A 23,352-nucleotide genomic window follows, 5' to 3' on the forward strand; every position below is an offset into this window, starting at 1 on the left:
TTGAGTTGGAGAGAGCAGCAAGCAGTACATTCAACAAGAGTTATACTAGGTGGTCTGAATTCGGGGGCATAAAATAGTTAAGGCTAGAGATGTGGATTTGGGAAATCAGCACAGAGAGGTGATGGCTGGTACCACAAGGATCATCACCTCCCATGAGGAAGTGAGGAGGGTCAACTCCTTGGATTTGCAGGATGCCCTCAGGAAGCATAAAAAGAAGGCTTCCACAGAGAAGAGAAGGGTCTTCAAGATGCCCACTATAACAAATAAAAATATAATGTAGGATGCCCAGATAAATGCTGCAAGTAAAAGACATACAGTTCTTCAGTTATAGCAGCAAACAGTGTCAAGTTATAAAATGGTGTTAAAGGTGACCAAAAGTTTAAAAAGGTCATAAGTTTTTGCTAAGTGGAAGTCACTGGTCACCTTTAAGGGAAAAATTTTAGTTTTTATTTTAAAAATTATATAAAAGATTGATTCCTGTGTTGGAATGATCATGTATCCTTTTTTAACTATTTGGCTTCTGATTAAATTATTCTTTTATCAAAATTGTTTCAAAGAGGGGAATTTCAATGCTTCTCAAGAGATAGGGCAATTAGTTGGTTGGGGAGGGTACAGCTTAAGTGGTAGCGCACATGCTTAGCATGCACAAGGTCCTGGGTTCATTCCCTAGTACCCTAGTACCTTCTCTAAAAATAAATAATAAACCTAATTACCCCCCAAAGAAAAACAAAAAAATTAATTTAAAAAAAATTTTTAAAGAGATATGGCAATTATTCAGCATTAGAAATTCTCTTCTAACTGGGAGAAGGTTAACATTCCTTAAAAATCTAGATGCTCTCAAAAGACTGGTTTTCTACTTTAACACATGCATTTTAAATGACCATTTATAATCTTAAAGAAACATCTTCTCTGTATTCTCTAAAGGCTACAAATTGCTCAGTGATTCCATGAATTCTGGGGGCCCACAGCAATTAAAAAGAAGACAGTTTCCTACATGTTTATGTCTGAATTAAAAAAAAAATAATCACACTCAACCAGGGAAATGAAAAACACGAAAACTGCACTTTTTAAACATGAGTTATCTAAAATAAGCTTTTAATTTGCAGTGATGTGTCGATGTGTCATGTGCACATATACAGAAAGGCTGTATCATGGAAATATTAGCACTGAAGAAAGCTTGCTAGATATCCTCTGGGTCACATATGCATAACAAATCATTTCAGTTACTTCCTTGTAAACAAAGAAAAATAAACATTCTTCATAAGAAAAGTGTATAGGTTTGAAAATCTCAGCTCTTGCCTGTCATCTCAAATTTGTTTTTGCATTATTCTTCTATTTGTGAAATATAAAAGGCCATGTACTGCCCTCCGATGACACATAAAGCTTCCACTAACAACTCCATGCAAAGACCAAGGCAATATATTACCATACTTAAGGATTTGCCTAGATGCTTTATGAAGCCCAAAAGCAATACACAGGTTTACCAAATCACTGAAATATTATACCCATATATTTCTCTGGTCATATGTTTGCTCCAAGTACACTAGTATATATAATAACATGGCAACAAGTGAAGAGTTTGGGTAACAAATTACATACATACATACATACATACATACATACATACATACACACACACACACACACACACACAAAATATACTGGCTATTTGTTCTTTGTGGGTTTTAAGATTTTGCTTTACTCAGAACATTATAGATTGATGAAGGTTTTACTTAAAGAAGTAAGGCAGGAACTTCCTGTTAAACACTGAAGATTTAGTATCAGTAATTTTTCCATCTCACGTTTAAAAATTAAAGTTGACAGAAAATATTCCTCACAAACCAAGTTTACTATCATTCATTTGCTCAAAATATTTTTATGACTTTATTTTTAATGGTTCAGGAAAATCTTAAATTTGAATAGCAGAGGCTTGTTGGCCAAGTATTTTCAGTAATGTACTACTGAGGTAAAAATATCTGGAAATACAAGAAGTCATCTAGAAGTAGTTTTTCAAGCTGTAGCTAAGCTACAAGAGATCCACAATTCTGGAAACTTTCAAGCACGCATCTGAAAACAAAATTCTATGATAAGCAGCTGTGCTTTCATGTTTTTTCATTTTCAGTTTGATTTAGCTTCCCTGATAGAGCAACACTCGAAAAATATTTTCTTTTGCACTAATTATTCCACTACATGCAGCATCAATAAATTCTGCAATATTAATCACCTTAAAATTAGCAGGATGTCTAGTATTTGGTTAATCTCTGTTTCCAACATTTTATTGGCTATGGATGAATCTCTGCCAGGCAAGTTTTAATTGTTTTCTAACACATTCATGATTCTGCTAAAGAGGATTGCATGTGTTGGGCTAAGAAAGGAAATTTGGAGCTGGAATTGGGGTACTCATCTGTGGCTTTGGGCCAATCAAATAGCAAATCACTGAAGAGTTAAGTCTTAATCTCTATGATCCTGCCTCTGGGAAGCAGTACATCCTAGTGCTAAGACCTGCATTGCAGAGTAAGATGGACCTGGTTTGAATCCATCTGGTAATCAACTCGGCAGGTTTATAATCTGCTGGTACGAATGGGAAGGTGGTGGGAATTACTGGTTCCCTATAACACCATCAACCAACTGTAATATTCCAAATGTATTAACATAACAGGGGCAGAGGGAAAGACCTACTCCAGATCCAAATCAACCCTGGGAGTCCCTGAGAAAGTAGGAATGTATAACTGCTTCCCACAGGCTTACAATCTTTTCAATACAATTAAAGGCACTTAGAAAGCAATGTAATAGATAGCTATTTATTAAATGCCTATTATGCATTGGGAATTTTAAAATTATTACCAAGGTCATCTTAAAAAAACAAATTCAACATATCTGCTGCTCATCATGGAAACGGCCTCCAATCTCCGGAAAAAAAAAAAAGGCCCTTACAGAAAATTAATCCTAGTCTCCTAGTCTTCACCAAGAAAATGTTATAATCATAAGTCTATGAAACCAAGTTGTCATCATTAAAACTGACCCCTGCTGCTGGTTCCTGCCCATACTAGCCCTAAGGACAGAAGGAAGAAGTGTCAGCTCATAGACGACAGAAACACTGCCAAGTTCTTGCTTATTATTTCCTTTAATTCTTTTTCTTGGGCCCTGTTCAAATTGTTAGAGCTTTTACAAAGTGCTATTATCAATACCATTCTTATGAGAATATTCAGAGACTTGACTGGGATGGCATGTGTCCAAAAAATATAAATGTCCTACACTAAAATTTCCTTTTAACGTTCTACTTCTTAACTTTTCCCACAATAAACTATGGTACATTCTCTCCACATATGGTATTAATTTGCTTTTTGAAGAATTAAAATAGGAATTATCTGATGGGTCTTTTGAAGAGTTCTACCACATTCCAAAATGTCAGAAGACAATGAGAAATAGAGAAAAACTGAAATGACATATCTTTTTGGCACTTCCCACCGAGATCAGTTACAATCTGTGGTGAGAGCTGCATTTTCAAGATGTGATTCACTGGCCAGATCTCTGACCATCTTCTCTACAATAATGACTCAACAGGACTTTCACTAAGGACTAACCCTTCTGGTCTCAGTAGTTCAACTACATACTGAACTCTATAGAACCCAGTTTGTTCTTTTGTAAAATGAAGAAACCAGATTATATATTCAATAAAATTCTTCCTAGCTCTAAATTCCTATGATTTGGTGATCTCTACTGGTATAAATGGCTATTACCTCAAGTTCAGCATGTGTAATCTCTATTTAATCCGTCTGACCTTAACGCTGCTGCCACTTCTAGCTTCCTGTTTCTATAAATGGTTCTATAAACCTCTAACTCACTCTTGCTTAAGACACTCAAATCATTCTTAGCTCCTCACTAATACCCCTCAACTTGACACATTTTCCTCTTCAGTGTCTTGTTTTATCTCCTCTTTCTCAGGCTTCACACATTCTCTTAAAGATCTTGGGTTTTTTTTCCATCACCAATTATTCCAGATGCCCTGGTCAAATTAATGATCCAGGGTCAACAATGAAACTCATGTTACAGTAAAAAAATATTGGAGTAACAAAAACAATTTAAAAAACTAAGTCCTAGAAACTAAGGCTGTGCACAGAACAATACCTAAGTTATCTTTTTTAACAGACTATCAGTGAACACAAGCACAGATAGAGTTTTCATCAGAAAATATTTAGGAACAACCCACATACCCCACTATCAAGAGATTTAACTTCCTCTATGCCAGTCAAACTGGTGACGGCTTAGGGGGAGGGGGGAGAAAGTGATATTTCCTATCTCAGCCAGCTACCCTAGTGGGCATGCCTTTCTCTGTTCGTTTCTCCTTCTATGAATCCTACCTATCTGCTACAGTCTGAATATATCTTCTCCACCCCTGACAAATTCATGTGCTGTAATCCTAACCTTCCAAAGGTGATGGTATTAGTAGGTGGAGGCCTTTGGGCAGTGATTAAGTCATGAGGGTGTTGCCCTCATGAATGGGATTCATGCTCTTTTAGAGAGATTCCACAGAGCTCTCTAGCCAATTCCATCATATGAGGATACAAGGAGAAGTTTTTGACCTGGAAGAGAGCCTTCACCCAACCATCCTGCCACCCTGATCTTGGACTTCCAGCCTCCAGAACTATGAGCAGTAAGTTTCTGCTCTTAGTAAGCTACTCAGTCTCTGTGTTGTGTTATGGCAGCCCAAACCAACTACGTATGGTCCTATCATTTAAGCTCAGCCCAAGTCCCATCTCTTTCATATTCACATCAGAGAGCTCTTTCCCTCTTATTTCAAAAACTACACACCCCTTTTCACTACTGCTTAAATTCCATTAAAACACTAACTGGACTCTGGGTTGGGTCCATTCTGGTGGCAGCAGGGAAAGAGCTGGGACATGACTAGTCAATGCTGGCTTTATACCACAACCTTCAGAATACAAAGGCCCCAGAGGTTACCAATAGTTTACAACTGAACACAAATGACCACATCATAAAGTATAGCGTAGCAAGCGCTAAAAGATAAATGACTAAAGCAAACAACAACAACAACAAAATAAGCAAGCAAAAAAGAGCACAAAAGGAAAAATATTATTTCTGTGAAAGCCAAGAAGGTTTCAGGGAAGATACAGGACTTTAACAAGGCCTTAAAAGACAGTCAAAGCAGGGTTGGGGAAGGGATGGGAGGACTCAGGCCTGAGAAGAGCAAGTGACATCCCTTCCTCTGAGATGGAGCTTCTCTGCCTGCTTCTTCATTACGGAGTCACAGAAGTTCCACCTGCCAGTTGCCATTTACAATCAGCTTCCTGGCTGCATAAGTTATACAGTGATTTTTATTTTTTTTGCTTCTATTGAGTTACTTTATCTCACTGAACAAATAGTGTGTTGTGATTAAAGCTATTTGTCAAAAACTGACAGCAATGACATATGGCTTCAAAGGGTTCTTCAGCACAACCTTGTAGGATGTCTCTTTCCTTCTTCCCAGTGGTTAGGGCAGGTCAATCCAGCACACAGAGGCCGCCCATACTCCTCCTGCTCTGCCTTCCTGGGATGACTGAAGACTCTAACATCACTGATGTCAACATTGTTAAGTAAAAGTCTTATTTTCTGACAAGTATGTAGGAATGAATCCCTTTTTAAAGTTCTGATGTAAAATGTGGTCCATTTTTTATTATGACAGGACAGGCTGGGAAACACGAACAAGAGACCCTCAAAATCTTCCTTTTGACTGTCTGACTACATCACTCAGATGCCACCTCTTTCATCATCTATGTAAAGGCTCTTTGACTTACCAACAGTTTCCCTCTCACTATTTCCCCTCTATAGACATTTGTTATTAGGTCTTATAATTCAATTGATAACATTTTATCCTTCTCCACTAATAAATTTTAAGATCCTTGAGAATAGGAGGTATCAATTTATATATTTAACAAAAAGTTTTATTTCTGTTAATAAAATTAACACAGTTTAGAGAAGTTGGAATAAATAGGAATAAAGATTTTCTAGATTTAACAATTAAATAACTTACTAGTAATTAATAAAGATTTAACAATCACCAGTGTTAACATATTAATTATCTGCTATTTTTAGGTAAACATATAAATATACATTTCAATAGAATTAGGAAAATTTCTTATTGAGTTATAAACCATAAAATATATCCACTGTAAGTATAAAGTTCAATGGTTTTTAGTAAATCTATAGAGTTCTACAGCCATTACTGTATCTCAGGTTTGTCTAACCATAAACACAATCCAGCAGTGGAGTAATTTTATCTCACCAGAGAGTGGGGACACTTTGCAGTCAATCCCCTATTCCAATCCCAGCCCCAGGCAACCACTGATCTGCTCTGTCTTTACAGATTTGCCTTTTGTGGGGATTTTATGTATATACAACCAGGCTTATATAACTAAACATAAATGTTTTGAGGTTCAAAGATGTTGAAGCATGTTATCAGTAGATAGCTCCTTTTTATTGCTGTATGAATATTTGACGTTATGTTTAACAGTTCAACAGTTAATGGGCATTTAGATTGTTTCCTGATTTCGGCTACTCTGCAGAATAACGTTAGGAACATTCATGCATGTATCTCTGTGTAGAAGTATGTTTTCCTTTCTCCTGGGTATATTTCCAGGAGTGAAAATGTGGGGTCATATGGTAATTTAATATTCAACTTTTATAAAGCTGTCAAAATGTTTTCCAAAGTGGCTATACTGTTTGATATTTCCACCAGCAATGTAAGAGGGTTCTAGTTACTCCACATTCTTGCCAATACTTGGTATTGTTGGTCTTTTTGATAGGCACTGGGTTGGGTGTACAGTCATATCTCACTGCAGTTTTAATTTTCATTTTCTCTATGACTAACTCTCAGGATCATTTCATGGGCTAATTAGCCACTGGTATATCTTCTTTGGTGAAATATCTATTCAAATTGTCCACTTAAAAATTGGGGAGAGTCTTCTAATTATTGAGTTTTGTACCTCTTTATATATTTTATATATTTTGGATATAAATCTTTTATCAGATATTTTTTGGAAATATTTTCTCCCAATTTGTGGCTGATATGAAAATGTCTTTAGCTTTCATTTTTGAAGGATAGTTTCACTGGATATGGAATTTTTGGTTGACAGACTCTTTTGTTTTGTTTTTGACATTTTAACTATGTCATTACAGTGCCTTCTTGCCTTCACTGGTTTGGATGAGAGGTTAGATCTTAAACTTTTTTTTTTTCCTCCTGCATATAAGAGTTGCTTCACTCCTACTACTTTCAAGATTTTTCTCTTTGTCTTTCAACAGTTGGACAATGATGGGTCTAGGTCTGGGTTTCTATGTTTCTCCTAACTGTGGTTCATTTAACTCCCTGGGTTAATAGGTTAATCATATTTTTCATTAATCTTAGTAAGTTTTTGGCAATTATTTCTTCAAATACGTTTTTGCCCCTTTCTCTCTCCTCTCTTTCTGATACTGCCAAATTCCTTTCCAATATACATGATCTATTTTTTTAATGAATATTAAAAAGTCTCCTTGTTTCTTATCATCCTTGAATGTTCCTTCAACATTCAGGAAATTTACCTTAATCTAGAACTCAAAGATAAGTGACACCAAATCCTGTCAGTGGTCAAGACACTGGTCATGAATTAATTATTTTTCATGGTTGGTTATCTTTCAACTATTTCTACACAGCTTAGGCGGCAAAACAATGTAACAGCTCCTCAAATATTGAAAAGTAGAAAACTTTTTTTTATTAAAAAACTGAGAAGTAACAACGGTATTTTTATAAAGCAAATTGTAGTAGCTATGATAATTACCATCATGACAAGCAGTTGATATGTAGATTATAGATTCGCATCCCTTTTTTAAATTGGACAAGAGATTTTGAAGGGAGATAAGTATCATCTTTGAAACAAACTCTTCAGTTAAAAGACCCCACTTAAAATCCTAACTTAGCTGTTTCCTGGTAAATTGTGTGAGACAGGATAAATTATTTATCTCTAGGCCTCAATTACCTCATCTGTAATAGGAGATACTGATATCTATATATAACACAGGATTTTGTGGGAGTTAAAAGAGGTATCATTTTTAAAAGGTTAGCAAGATAGGTACCAAAAAATTCTATAAAGATTTTTAGTCAGTTATAAATGCCTTCAGATTAGAACTAGTTTCATAGTCCTCCTAAAAATGTTTTAAATATAAATGTATCAGAGCTCAATTTACATTTCCAATAAAATATTTGTATTTCCTAATATAAGTATAAAACTATTTTTCCAAATAAAATAGGGGAAAAATGTAATATAAAAATTTTTTATAAATTTAAAGCAGACAAGAAATAATTAATTTCATTAAAAAACATTATCCTTGAAAATAAAAGGCAAAATTACATGATTTTCTTAGTTTTTAAAGTCACATGATCTAACAGCTTGCAAATTTTTGTTGATATCAATTGGCAGACACCCATCAAATTACTCAGACTTAGAAAAAAATAATAATTTTGGCAATTTACATAAGCTTACTAGAATCAGTCTAGACTCATAGATTTTTATCTTCCATTTAAAAAGTTTTGTCTGTCAATTGTCAAATGCTCTGAAGCAATTCATGTTAATTTTTTTCAGTGACAGACAGAAAGGGTTATTATTAGAGGGTTTAAAAGAAATATTCTAAACACAATAAATGTGTATCACATTATAGCACATGTGGATGAATAATACTGATGTTACAAATATAGATCCTTTATCCAGGTTAAGATTCACGCTGGTACTATTATTTTAATCACGAAGCTCTAAGATCACATAGTCCAACCCCTCTCACTTCAAAGATGAAGAAACTAAAGACAAAATAAGTTAAGTGACTTTCTCATGATCACATAGCTAGCTGCATAGTCTTCATCAAGACAGAAATTTCTGACTTGCAGCATGATGCTTTCCCAGCTTCACCTCTCTGCCCCCTTAGCAGCCTGAAAGACTATACATAATTTTGATCATATAGGTTTCTGTCTTGATGGTAATCCAGTATAATAGAATAAAAAGTAAGGATTTGGAATGTATTCACTCACTGATTCAACATGTATCGAATGGCTATCACGTGTCAGGCACTGTTCCGAGCACTGGGTATTAGACCCAAGCTGAACTCCGTATCTGCCACATAAATTAATTGCGTGATTTGAGACAAAAATCTCTTAAGGTCCCAGCTTCATAATTACTCACATGAAGATGGTAATATCAACCTTTCTCACAATGTTGAAACATTAAATGAGATCATATACTTGGAAGTGCCAACAAGTAAGGTCCCCAATTTATGTACAATTGACCTATTACCTAAATTGCACACCATCTAAACAATTATCACATGAATGTCAGATCTCAAACTTAACACGTTGAGATTGAACTTATTATCCTTCCTTTCCTATAATCGCCCCATCTCATAGTCCCTTTCCTATTATTGGGTCCACTATCTACCCAATTACTCAAGCCAAAATCCTGGAAGTCATTCTGAATACCTCCATCTTCATCAGGCTCCATACCCAGCCAAACAACCAAACCCATCAGGTATCCCTCTGAAGAAAACTCACTCCGATTACCCTACAATGAAACCTACCAACTAACATTCCCTACCCAAGCACCCAGAACTCCAACTCAGGGTATTTAGTGCCTCACTCTTAAATATGAGTTGATAATGAAGATCTCCAGGCAGCTAAAGGTTGCTTCCAATAAGAAAGAGAACAAAACAGACAAGCAAAATAAAAAAAGAAAAGAAAAAAGAAACAAGACAATACCGAAGAAAACTGAAAGGAATTATATAACTTAACTATCAAAGAGCTGGGATGATAACTCTTTTTTGATCTTCTTTTTAGAGTTTTCCTTGCATTTTCCATCCAAATCTTCTCTTGAATGTTTAATTCTTGTTAATGATTTTTTATATGTAAGAAATTCATTATTTCTTGGTTGTTTTTATTTTATGACCTCATGGTTATATTTAATAAATACAGTAGCCGAACAATCCTGTAAGCTTAGTAGTATTTTCATCCTTCTTTTACAGATGAGGAAACTGAGCACAGAATGTTTAAGAGGCTTGCTCAAAATCACACATTTAGGCAGGAATGGAGGCCAATTCTGAATCCAGGCAGTTGGGCTTCCCAGTCCAGGCTCTTAACCACAACGTGAAACTGATCCTTGCTGGTCATTCACCCAATTTGTCAAAATCCACTGTAAGAGCTCAACATACATCCTAAGAACTACCAGCATGCACAAGAAACCCTTGGACAAGGTTAATGTCTAAAACCTGAAAATCTTGTATTAGACAGCTACATGGAAAAAAAACTCTGTGGTTAAAAAAAATCCAACAAAAACCAAGAGGTTATGACATAAGACAGATGTGATTAAGAAAATCAAGTAGCAGTCAAACAATGAAATTTTAATGGCTCGATTAAAATCAGCCTTGTTTTCTATCTCATAACTTCACACCAAATTTATAAAAACAATATCAACAACAAATAATTTATAAATCAAACTTACTGTACTATTAAAAATATTTTAATTATATATGTGAATTATAATTATACAATTAAGTAACAACTAAAGGATCAAATTACTCATTTTACTAGCAGTTTTACTGATTCCAAATAAAAGAGGTTGTCCTTCCTTCTTAATCTCTTCTTGAATTTCTATCTGTTTCTGCCTCCCTGGGTACCTCAATTTTTATTAGAAATCTAAAATGTTTCCCTAGAATTCTAACAGAATGAATGATGGTTGGGGCGGGGGGAATCAACTGAGGAATAAACAAGCAAAAATGAAGATTCAATTTCTGAAAAAGGCTAAAGAGAGGAAGAGAGAAAAAAGCTGAATAAAGCATATGGGACTATTCAGACATGACAAAGGATATATTCAGATGATGAGTTCCATACTGTACAGTTGCCAGTCACAGGTTCTTTTTCTCCTACTTGCTTACTACTACTTTCTCCTTAGCTACACTGCTGAGCTGATTTTTCTGTTGCCCTCCTCTGTCCCAATGGATCCTGCCCTCTTTTCTTTGTTGAATAATGCGCTGTCAAGTTTATAAATAAGCTTTTCCTCTACATTCCACACCATCCAATCTATCTTTTTTGCTGACCTTAATTTTATGGCAGTAATGCAAACTTCTGCATGAAACAAAAATGCAGTATAAGTTCAAATTTTCTACTCAAAATCTCTCTCTCCTACTATAATGCTTAAGTGTGGGCTCTGCAGCATGACTGCTCAGGTTCGACTTTCAGTGCTACCAACACACTGGATATGACCTTGGGTGAGTGTTTTAACCTCTCTGTGCCTTTCTCTGCCTAAAAACAGAAATAACGAAAATGCACACCAGAGAGGGTTTCATGAGAATTTAGGAAGCCTAGGCCCCAGCTGTCAGTACACACTAAAACTGTCTAGCAATATTATTCCCGTTATCCTTTTAAATTGTTCTCTGGTAGAGTACCTCAATTTCTCTTTAAGCACAACTCTGACCTAAGAAAATCATTAGCTATTCAAGAATCCACAAGAAGAGACAATTGGTTCCCTTGCTTTTATTCCTCATCTGGGGAAATTTTAGCCAAAAAAAACCCCAAAAAACAAGTTTAGGCATCTAGAATATAATATCACAGAGCAATATAACATACACATTTTGAAGTTGTTTAAAAGATGGGGTATCCTAAGGAATTTCTACTCCCTTTCAGACCTTTCCTAGACCTCCTGACTCTTTATCAGTACCATCAGAAACCATGAAGGTATTGTATAAGGATTTTAAATTAAAATAGAAAAGCCGGCCTTAGCATGGCTACTCAATTTCTCTAAGCTCCAATCAAAGACAGCATGAGTTTCATAGCACCTGAACCTGAATTAAGCCATTAAGCACTCGAGCTCTATGAGATAAAATTCAAAGTCCATTTTTGGACATAAATCTGGGTAAGATTAGGGTTGCTTACAAGTGTTTCTACTTTAGGTGAAAATTATGTGTTAAAAATCTAAATTCCCAGGTAAGCTAATAAGTGGTAAGCAGTCACTTGAAAACTACTTTACTACCCACAGTGCTTTCTTACTTTGAAATCTTCCTGCTGTTGACATTTTGTGAATGAGGAAATTGACCAAAACAGCAGAAAAGAGGCAAACTCAAATTAAAGCTCTTCCTTTCAATTGAACAAGCCATGCCACTCCCTTATTAATGTAAAAATGTAAAAGTGAACATATCCCAAGCATCTCCCGCCCTTGTCCTAAATATTTCAAGTTCTACCATTAGATACACAGAGGAGTTACTGTGCATGGATTTCTGGATTTAGTAACACCAAAAGAGACTGAGCAATAGTGATAGCTTTTGCTTCCACACATAAATAGCAGAAAAATAAGACTAAGAAAGGCAAGAATGAAAAGGCAAGAGAGGAACAATTAACCAAAACTGACCCAGACTTTAATTCTTCTTATTCTTATAGGGTCATTTACGTCCATTAAAAATCACTCAGAAGTCAGATTTTATTAGAAAAACCTTAAAATATTTTATTCAAAGGAAAATACAATGTCATTTTGTAAGCAGTTCCTCCATCAGGCATCAAGAATTCTTGCATCTGATGTCCAGAGCATTCAAAGCTCTGAGTTTAAAGACTCCTTGGGAAATCAAAATCACAATGCAGAGGTAAATGGTTCCTGAGAGATGGCACAAACCATCTCCTGTGTTCTGCAAATACAGTTACTCGGGCCCAATGCTTTTAGGTGGTGTTATGGACTGAATTGTGTCCCCCAATATTCATAGCCTAATCCCAGCATCTCAGGGGGTGACAGTATTTGAAAAAGAATTTTTTCAAAGGTAATCAAGTTAGAGTGAGGTCATTAAAGTGGGTCCTAATCCAACATGACTGGTGTCCTTATAGGAAAGGAAATTTGGACAAAGGCATAAAGGAAGATGATATGAAGACACAGGGAGAAGACAGCCATCTATAAGGCAAGAGAAGCTTTAAACAAATCCTTCTCTCGTGGCCTTCAGAAGGAGGGCCCTGACACCTTGACCTCAGAATTCTAACATCCAGAACCATGAGATGATATATTGCTGTTGTTTGAGCCTGAGGGACTACAGTCTGAGGGACTACATTACGACAGTTCTAATAAACTAGTACAGTGATGAAAAACAAAGTCAGGATCGAAACCCAGCTTTCCAGACTCTACCATAAGGCCTTCCATCTCACTACACTGTCCTACAACTTAACTCCCTGTTTACACTCAAAGTTCTCACCCATAAAAATCTTATACTTGTTCACTTTAAGGATCATGCTAAGTACATACTGTTTATGCTGACCTCTTGTGAGCTACACTCCCACATCACCAACAAGGCATTTTCTTATAGATGTCTCATGAACTCAGAATGTCTAAAACCCCAATCAACTACTCCACAAAGTTAGTATGGACACTTTTATAATCTAAGAACATCTATGTACAAGAGCTAAGTCCTGGGATAAGTCATCTATTCTAATGATGTTGATATGTAAAGAGCATCTATAAATCAGTAAGAAAAACCAACAGAAAATATATTAAAGGATAGGAACCAAGAAATCAAGAAAGAAGAAATATAAAAGACTAATAAGATAGCACTATCCCCCCATTTTTAAGCACTTTCCTTAAAAGTCATGAATGTAGAGTAATTCTAGATTAACAGGTGCCTTAGAAGTTCTGCAAACAAAATCAAACATATAAAACTCTTCAGTCAGTTATGATAGCCTCACCAACAATACAAAGCAGTTTTTTTTTCTCACACTGGAGTATACAGCAGGATTGTTTTATTTTATTTCACATGACCTAATATGACTGTAAGAGGTACTGAGTTTTAAATTTCAGTTTACACATTACAACCAGAAATATAACTATATAATTTAGAAATACAGCATATTCAGAGGTGTATAATATTTAAATAGTAATGGGTATCATGCAAACACAAAAGCAAAGATAATGAGAAAAAATGCTTACCTTCCCTGATAGCTGTAAAAGGTGTACCTTCTTCTTCTTGAAGCCTGATCACCTTCAGGGCCACCAACTTCCCGTTTACTCTGGAGAAACAAAAGAAAAGATGAGAAACATATGGGTGAAAATATGTTCCCATTATGGTTCTAATTGTCTTTCTTACAATTTATGCTTTATGCTTTTTTGCATTGAAAATGTCAGTGACTCAATTATGCCATCACAACAAGATTAATTTCAGTAAGACTGGGAATACTATATCATCACCATAAATATTCACACTTTAAATATTCACACGTGCATAGTCCAAGATTTTAACTGAAGTTTTCTGTGATTCACTCTATGTTCCTTCCAAAATGAAACTAGTGCTTAACAAAAACACCATGTTTGATCAATTATTCACAGATTAATTAAAAATCAAGCCGTCAAAATAATGCTCTCCTTTTGTTTCTCCAATAGCTCCTTTGTTTCCTTTGGTGAAATATCTTCTTCTTCAGTCTTAAGTTGAGGTCATTCATCCCCACGGACAGAAGCTTAACGATCAGTCTTCTCTCTGTCCTCTTCTTTCTCTGTCTCTCTCTGTCTCTGTCTGTCTCCCTCTCTCTCAACACCACCCATTCCTTCCTTTTTCACTATTTTCTTTTAACTCAAGCCTCCTAAAATTACATTTGGTTTAATAGTGTTTTATAATGTAGTAAGTAACATCAAAATAAAAGTTATGAATATTTTACTATTACAAAATTACACAAGACCTTTCCAAAGCAGATGGCTTTTCCAGACACAATCTAAATGTATATCGGCTCTACTTAAAAGTAAGATTGCACGAGGCAGATAACTTTTATCCAATAAAATAAAGACATGATTATTTATGTTGGTCTTCTAGTTGAATGCTCTATTTTCTAACTTTACAAGGCTTACCAGCATACTTTCTTAATTAAAATAGGTAAAACAAGTACACATTAAAAGTACAGAAGCTGTAAGAAAGCATTTAATGAAAAGTAAATTTCCCTGCCACATCCTCCCTCAGCCACCCAGCTCCCATGCTCTGAGGTCATCATTTACCACTGTTCACTCACACTCTCACACACACACACACACACACAAATGGTAGTATGCCACAGAGGGTACAGCATATATTATTTTTATAACTCAATATACATTTGGGTGATTTCTTCATAAATTCATAGAAAATTGTCTCTTGCTACTGAAAGACTATAGAAATATTGTATGAATGTAGTTTATATTAATTTTAATCTCAATCCTTTACTGATAAGCATTTAGCATATTCCCAATTTTCTGCTACTAAAACAATGATGCAATAAATATTCCTGGACATAATTTCATTCACATAAAAATAGGTCCATAAGACAAATTCTTAAAAGCAGAATTGCAAGATGAAAACATATGTGAATTTCTAAATTCTAATTCTGATGAACACTGAGAAATCATCCTACATACAGGTTGTGCCAACTTATGCTACCTTCAGCAAACAGAAACTCCTGTTCCCCCCTTATCTGTATACACTATATTATCCACCACTGATTTTGCCAATCTGATAGATGAAAAATGGTTTCTCTTTACAATTTAAATTGCACCCAAAAATCTTTAGAGGTTATGGAACCAGCAAAGGAGAATTCACGTGGCCTGGAGAATCCAGTGCCGGAGTCTGAAATAAAGAATTTGAATGTCTTTTTTAGGAACTGCATCCAATTTGTCTGTTTTTGATCACATAAACTGCCATGGACACAAAATTTGAAAGGTCAAGGAATTTATCACAGCGCAACCATGCTGGGGTACTCCTCGTCGAACTGATTGTTAAATACGTTACTGGTTACAGTAATCAAAAGACATCTGATTACAAGGTTCACAATGTGCCATCCTCTCAAGGTTAGGAGTTGTGTTTCTTTTCTCTTGTATTTCAGCTGGGAGGACAGGCCTGCTGCTTTCCTGCTCTGCAACTCTCCTCTCCTGAGTACATCACCTCAATTTTTTTCTAACCCTAATTATGCTCTAGGTACCCAGGTGCAAGCAAAACAATTAATATGCACATGGGGTTCAACTGGAGACTGAACCTTGTGCTCTTCACTTTATCCTTTACGACTAAGGGACGCCCCTGGTGGGGCTTGAGGCTGGGATGCAGGCAGTGCTGACATCTGCACAGATTCTCGCAGCCCAGTTGAGCTCATCACTGGCTCCCTGAGGAGGCAGGAACTGATTCCAGGAACTGCTTGGAATTTTCCCTTCATTTACACATCTTCTCCCCTCATCCATAAAAAAACACACACACAACCTTCTTCCCACAAGGCTTTTCCATTTCCCTTGAGGTCATTAACTTACATATACCAGGACTGAATTCTGGAATATAGGGAATTCATGTTGTTGGAAGGTTAGATGCTTAAAACACACTCTCAGACCACGAAGCTGTGAGTCCCCTGTAATACACCGAAAGGAGACGAGCCTTAAACTGAACCAGCCCTCACACTTTAAATGCAACTAGAGAAGGAACACATTTAAGCAATCTCACAGACTAATGTGCATAATTTTTGTAGTGAAAAAAATTTGAACATATTTACTATGACAAACTGCATAAAAGAGTAAGACTCAGGATAATGGAATTCTGATTCTGAAGCATAATTCCCTGTGAATTAAACCTCTAGGTATTAATTTCTTATAGTTATGATAATCATAGCAGTTAAAGACATTGAGATTTACGTATTATATTATGTGAAACTAAGAAATACCTTAAAATTTATACTAGACTATTGGCTTCAGGAGCAAAGAAATCTTCTGTTTTGTTAACTATTACGTGTCCAATGCCTAAAAATGTCTGGTACAGAGCAGACCGCCAAAATATTTTACCAAATGAATATTAATAATGTTAATATACTGATATTTCTTTCCCAATACCTGTAAGATAACTCAAGAATAAAGTATAAAAATTATTACTTTCAAGAATTTCAGAAATATCAAATATAAAAATATTTCATTATCTTCTTTCATATTTAGTTTAAATATTTATTTTCTCTTTTCAAATGAAAGGTAAGGTCTGTTTGTTTTCAGTGATGCATGCAGGTAAAGTTTTCATTTCCTTGAAGTTTTAGAATTTATAGAGTGCTTTGTTAATTAACCTTTCTAACCCAACAGACATGTTTAAAAACCCTCACTATCTTTAATAATCCAAGCCCAGATCACTAATCAGTATCTCCCTCTTCTCCAACTGCTTTATTGGTTTCCCATTAAGAACCATATTGATTATCAAATTGCTCTTTAACCTAAGAGTCATTGTGGCTCTCTATTTTCTTAATTAGTTTCTCTCTTCATGTCTAGACACTCACCAACTACTGAATCTCTCTGTTCTAAAGTTGAGAAAAAAACGTTAAGTCACTGGCTCCACTTTTGGAAAAGGCAGCTTTTGAAAAAGTAATGTTATAAATTTTCTAATGCTCTACTTTTGGTGTATACTTTTTAAAAACTTTAATATGGACTGAACCATTTGAAATTCTAAGTTACTAATAGGAACAAAATGTCATTTTTAAAGATATCAAAAGAAGATACCTATTATTCTATGAAAAACAAAATGAACATTGTATCTAAGAATTACCTTATGTGGTTTAAACTATTTTATTAAATATTCAAAACACATACTTCAAACATTGATTTAAGCTCTCTAGAATAATTACAAAATTCAAATTGAATCAATAAATTAGAGCTGTTTACAAGAAAACATTGAAGATTCCTCTACAAGTCTTATTAATTAAATCAAAGGCTAATGAATAAAAGGCAATCAAGACTTGATTGGCAATGGAGACATTAATTCAGGTAAACAACAAGGCAAAAAAATGTGCTTTAAACTGTGTTAATATTACCACAGAACTTTCTATTGGAGATATTGCCAGGTTTGTGCCTAGTTCTAAGCTAACCAGGGAGCTGTTTTAATTTGAGATTTTTTTTAGATCAGTAGCATAATTTTTTTTTATTGAAGTATAGTCAGTTTACAATGTTATGTCAATTTCTGGTGTACAGCATGTTTCAGTTCTACATATATTCATTTTCATATCCTTTTTCATTATAGGTTGCTACAAGACACTGAATATAGTTCCCCATGCTATACAGAAAAAACTTGTTGTTTATCTCTTTTATATATATTAGTTAGTATCCCCAGATCTCAAACTCCCAATTTATCCCCTCCCACTCCCGAGATTTCTTTTTTCAGTGGAGGTACGGGGGATTGAACCCAGGACCTCATGCATGCTAAGCAGGTGCTCTACCACTGAGCTATTCCCTACCCCGGCCCCATTTCAAATTTTTTTTTTTTTTTTTTTACTATTTTCTAATGCTTCCAACAACTGCCATTCCCAGCTTGGCATCACTGTGAAGCTCACTTCAGGCCCAAGGATGCGTGACTCACTGCTCTAGTCTGTCCATCACACGAGAAGAGCTGTCAACTGCATCAGGGGGAAGAGCCAAGGGAAAGCCCAAGAACAGAGCTAACCACATGCAGAGACATGGGGACACTGGGGGTTCTGAGAGCCACAATGAAGTGGAGCCAGCTTTCAACCTGGTTCTAACTACAAATCCAAACCTCTGACAACTTCAGAAACTCCACCCGCAGATCTGTGTGCCCTAAGTTTGTAAATAATAAAATGATCTTATGTGAGTGAAGCAAGAGCTAGAAGTTTTGAATAAGGAGAACAGCCTATTCATTTTTTCATGCATCTGTTCATTCAACATGTTGTGAGCCCTATAAAGGAAAACTCCCCACTTAGGGTAAATTTTCCAGGCTCAAAAGACGATCTCACAAAGAGATTTCCTTAGGGACAATCCTCAAAGGAAAGCCTGAAGGTTTTCTACTCCATCAGTTACCTCAAATCCATAAGATAACTTAGTACAATAAAACAAAATTACAAATATTATCTAGGTCATCTTTGAAAATAGTGTTCATGTGCTAACACCTAGAAGAAATTATGTCCAGAGGATATAAAGGAAATTAAGGCAATATACCTAAAAGAAATTTAATATACTCTGGTAAATTTAATATATTCTGCCTCTCTCTTCCATTATGATTTTGTTTGAAGAGAAACTGCTATGGAAAATAAAACTGAGTGCAGGGAGATGCAGTGCTTTTGCTTCCTTACTGTGTTGGTTGAGAAGCAATAGAAGGAAATGTTGATATTACTGAGGGAGAGACAATGGCAGGCTGGAGTTAAATCAAGGATGATATTTTGGGCTGAACTTATACATTTTTGGCAAAGTCATTAAAAATACTTTAAAAGGTTTTACTATTAATGCTTCTTTTATTAATTCCCTCTTAACACACTGGTTAAAATCCTGACTACAGCTTATCACATACACACTTCAAGAATTAAAACCTTAACTAAATATTAATGGCCTTGCTATCTCCAACCAAATTCAGTTTTTGTTCTGGTGTAAATGAGAAATCATCCCCTACTATTTAACCTTTGCTATTCTGAAACATTCTACAAGTGTTATCTACCATATTTTATGCTGGAAAAATAAATTAGAATTTCAAGATAAGTTGTCAGTAATTACATCTCACCCTAATCTTCATCAGAATATAGAGAGAAGAGGAAGAAGACTAATGCTATTTCTGTTAAATTAATTTCTTTTTCTAAAATAAAATCCAAAGATTTATAAATGAATAGTGTAATGGCTACTTATTAGGATGTGAATAATAATGCAAAAAGTCTTGAGGATTTAAAGCAATGAGAGAATGGTATATGCCCAATCAACAACTATTAAGAGTTTGTACATTTGATAAAAAAAAACACATTGATAATGACATTTTTAATATAAAAACTTGTAATATTTTGGAGCATAAAATCAGAGGGACATATATTGTTCATGGGGGAAATAAAATAATTACATTTCAATAATTTTTAATTTGCATTGTTCCAAAAATAAAATCTGTCAACAAAGGATCTGGGAGTCTTACTACCTTGCAAGAAGAAGTAACCCCAGTGATCATTCAGGCTCCTGAACAGACAAAAAGATCCTGAGGGGCTTGATTGTCTATAGTGGTCCTCCCACTCCCTGGAACAAAGTAGCCCCTCAAAAGACCTTGATAGAACTTAACTCCCCTACTATACCCCTAGTTATTTAGTTCTTCTTTATGTTGAGCTGAAATTTGCTTCCTGTAACTTCTACTCTCTGATTCGAGTTCTGAGTCAACAAAGACTAAACTAAATGCTTTTCTACAAGATAGCCCTGCACTTAATTTTCAATATCCTGCCTCTCGATAGAGGCAGGATATAATTAGGAGACTATGATTCTGTGCTTGGTATAAAGGATAAACAAGACAGACATGGTCCCTGCTCTTACATCTACTGTGAAGCCAGATTTAAAACATGTAACTACAAAGACGGCTGAGACACATCAAAGGGAGGTAGGAGTCTCTCGCTCATCAAAGATGGGACAATTTAAGCATCACTAAACTAATATCTGTGTTTGAAAGGTATCAACTCTGTTTAACTCAATAAGTTGATAATGAGATACATACTAAAAAACCCTCATGAGTCACATTTGGAGGGTACTATGGAACCATCTCATTTGTTTAAAAACTATTAAATAAAGAGAATACATCAAGAATTTACCTTCCCTTTTCATATGCTTTCATACACACTGTACCTCAGTGTGACCAGATAGTTGATATGTGGAAGTTTCTCTGTATAGATGCACTGCATGTAACAAATGAAGAGGGAATGAAAGAATTTTAGTATCACTATTAACAGTTGCTCAAGTCACAAAAAGTGGCTACCAGATATGTGCCTCATGATGGAAGTGCTCATCCCCTTAACAGAATAAATCCAACCTAATCTGACCAACTCTAAATCTAACTACTTATTCTAAGGAGGTAAGGAAACAAGTTAAACAACACCTTAGGACATGATCCAAAAAAAAAAAAAACCAAAAAAAAAACAGGCTATAGGAAACTATAAGAAAATGAAACTGCTTCATCAACAAATAAATTTCAAGAAAAAAAAAGGAGAACCCGTAGATTAAGAGAGAGGTATTGAGGGGACGAGGCCAAGATGGCGGAGTAGTAGGATGCTCGTAGCTCACCCTCTTCCACAGATACACCAAGACTCACATCCACAGACCCACTCAGCCAACCAGAGCACCTGCAGAACTCCAAAAAAACACTGTCCTCTTGAAAAGACAAAGACGCCAAAAATGTGTTTATTCCTACATAGGCATTAGATAGATAAATAAATAAACTCCTTTAAGGACCACAATAGATAATTGATACTCCATAAGCCACAGTGCCAGAGAGATATGAGGAGGATGAAGAAGTAGAGAAACCATTCCCAATTAAAAGAACAAGAGAAATCCCCTGAAAGAACGATCAATGAAATAGACATCGATAGCCTGCTAGATCAAGGTTTCAAAAAAGGAGTGATCAAAGTATTGAAGGAACTAAAAGAGATCATGTTTAGAGATATAAAACATGTCAAAAATTAAATCAAAGCTATAAAGAGCCAAGTAGAATTGGTAAGCTCATTGGCTGAGATGAGAATGGATCTAAAGGCTGTGCAAAGCAGACTAGATAATGCAGAGGAACGAATTAGTGACCTAGAAGACAGGACAACAGAAAGCACCCAATCAGAACAACTGCAAGATGAACAAATAAAAACAAATGAAAGGAACATAAGGGACCTATGGGATAATATAAAGCATGCCAATCTTCGCATGATAGGGGTCCCAGAAGGGGAAGAAAGATCAAAGGGGATTGAAAAGGTTTTTGAAGAAATCATGACTGAAAACTTCCCAAACTTAAAGAAGGAATCAGATATCCAAGTACAGGAAGTTCAAAGGGTCCCAAACAGGAAGAACCAAAAGAGATCCACACCAAGACATATCGTAATCAAGATGGCCAGAGTCGAGGATAAAGAAATGATCCTAAAGGCAGCAAGAGAAAGGCAAAGAGTAAGTTACAAGGGAACCCCCATAAGGCTCTCAGCTGATTTCTCTACACAAACACTACAGGCCAGAAGGGAGTGGCAAGATATATTCAAAGTCCTGAATGAAAAAAAGATGCAGCCTAGGATACTTTATCCAGCAAGGCTATCCTTCAGGATAGAAGGAGACATAAAGAATTTCACAGACAAGAAAAAACTACAAGAGTTTAGCAATACTAAACCCATGCCAAAAGAAATATTGAAAGGTCTACTCTAAATAGAAAAGCAGCAGGATGCTACAGAAATGAGAAACTCATAACTGCAAAGGTGATATGAATTACAAATAAAATAAACATGAAATTGTAAAAGAAGACATCAAAATCATTAAGAGTGGGAGAGGGAAGCAAGGAAATATAGAGTATTTTTTTTTCTTTCTTTTTTAAATTTTTTGTTTTCAGTAGGGTGGGTTCAAAATACAGTAATGGGCTAATGGGCTTACAGAAAAGGGTAACCACAAGCCAAAAACTTACAAGGGAGTCACAAAATCTAAATAAAATCCATGATAATACAAAGGAAAATTAAAAAACCACAAAGGAAGAAGAAAGGAACAAAGAGGAAATACCAAATCAACTGCAAAGAGAAGTTCAAAATGGCAATAAACACACATCTATCATTAATTACTGTAAATGTTAATGGGCTAAATGCTCCAGTCAAAAGACACAGAGTGGCAGACTGGATAATAAAGCAAGAACCTTCAATATGCTGCATACAAGAGACCCACTTTAGGGAGAAGGACACATATAGATTGAGAGTGAAAGGATGGAAAAGGATGCTCCATGCAAATGGAAAAGCCAAAAACACAGGTGTTGCAGTACTGATTTCAGACAAAATACACTTTAAAACAAAGGCCATAAAGAAAGATAAAGAAGGACATTTTATAATGATTAAAGGAGTGATACAAGATGAGGATATTACACTCGTTAATATATATGCACCCAATATAGGAGCACCTAAATACATAAAACAATAACTAACAGAGATAAAGGGGGATATTGATGGGAATACAATCATAGTTGGAGATTTTAACACCGCATTAACATCACTAGACAGATCTTCCAGACAGAAAATAAATAAGGCAACAGAGAAACTAAATAATACAATAGAAAAATTAGACTTGGTGGATATTTTCAGAGCAATATACCCCCCAAAAATAGGATATACATTCTTTTCAAGTGCACATGGAACACTTTCCAGGATTGATCATGTACTTGGGCACAAAAGAAACCTCAGCAATTTTAAGAAGATAGAAATTATCTCAAGCATCTTTACTGACCACAATGCCATGAAACTAAAAATCAACAAAAGAGAAACAAAGGAGAAAAAAGGAAAGCATGGAGATTAAACAATATGCTATTAAAAAACCAACAGGTCAATGAGGAAATCAAAGCTGAAATTAAAAAATACCTTGAGACAAATGAAAA

General features: G+C 35.4%; 1 protein-coding gene across 5 annotated transcripts in view; it reads right to left on the reverse strand.

Moving 5' to 3' along the window:
- CDK14 (cyclin dependent kinase 14) overlaps positions 1–23,352 on the reverse strand; it is a 610,838-nt gene that overhangs the window by 301,422 nt on the left and 286,064 nt on the right. For all 5 annotated transcript variants that reach the window (XM_045519926.2, XM_045519925.2, XM_010959446.3 and 2 more), the window contains one exon: positions 13,965–14,044. In XM_045519926.2, the coding sequence (XP_045375882.1) occupies positions 13,965–14,044 (80 nt within the window). The remainder of the gene's footprint in view (positions 1–13,964; positions 14,045–23,352) is intronic.

Source organism: Camelus bactrianus, chromosome 7 (assembly GCF_048773025.1).
Source record: "Camelus bactrianus isolate YW-2024 breed Bactrian camel chromosome 7, ASM4877302v1, whole genome shotgun sequence".
NCBI classification, from domain to species: Eukaryota; Metazoa; Chordata; class Mammalia; order Artiodactyla; family Camelidae; genus Camelus; species Camelus bactrianus.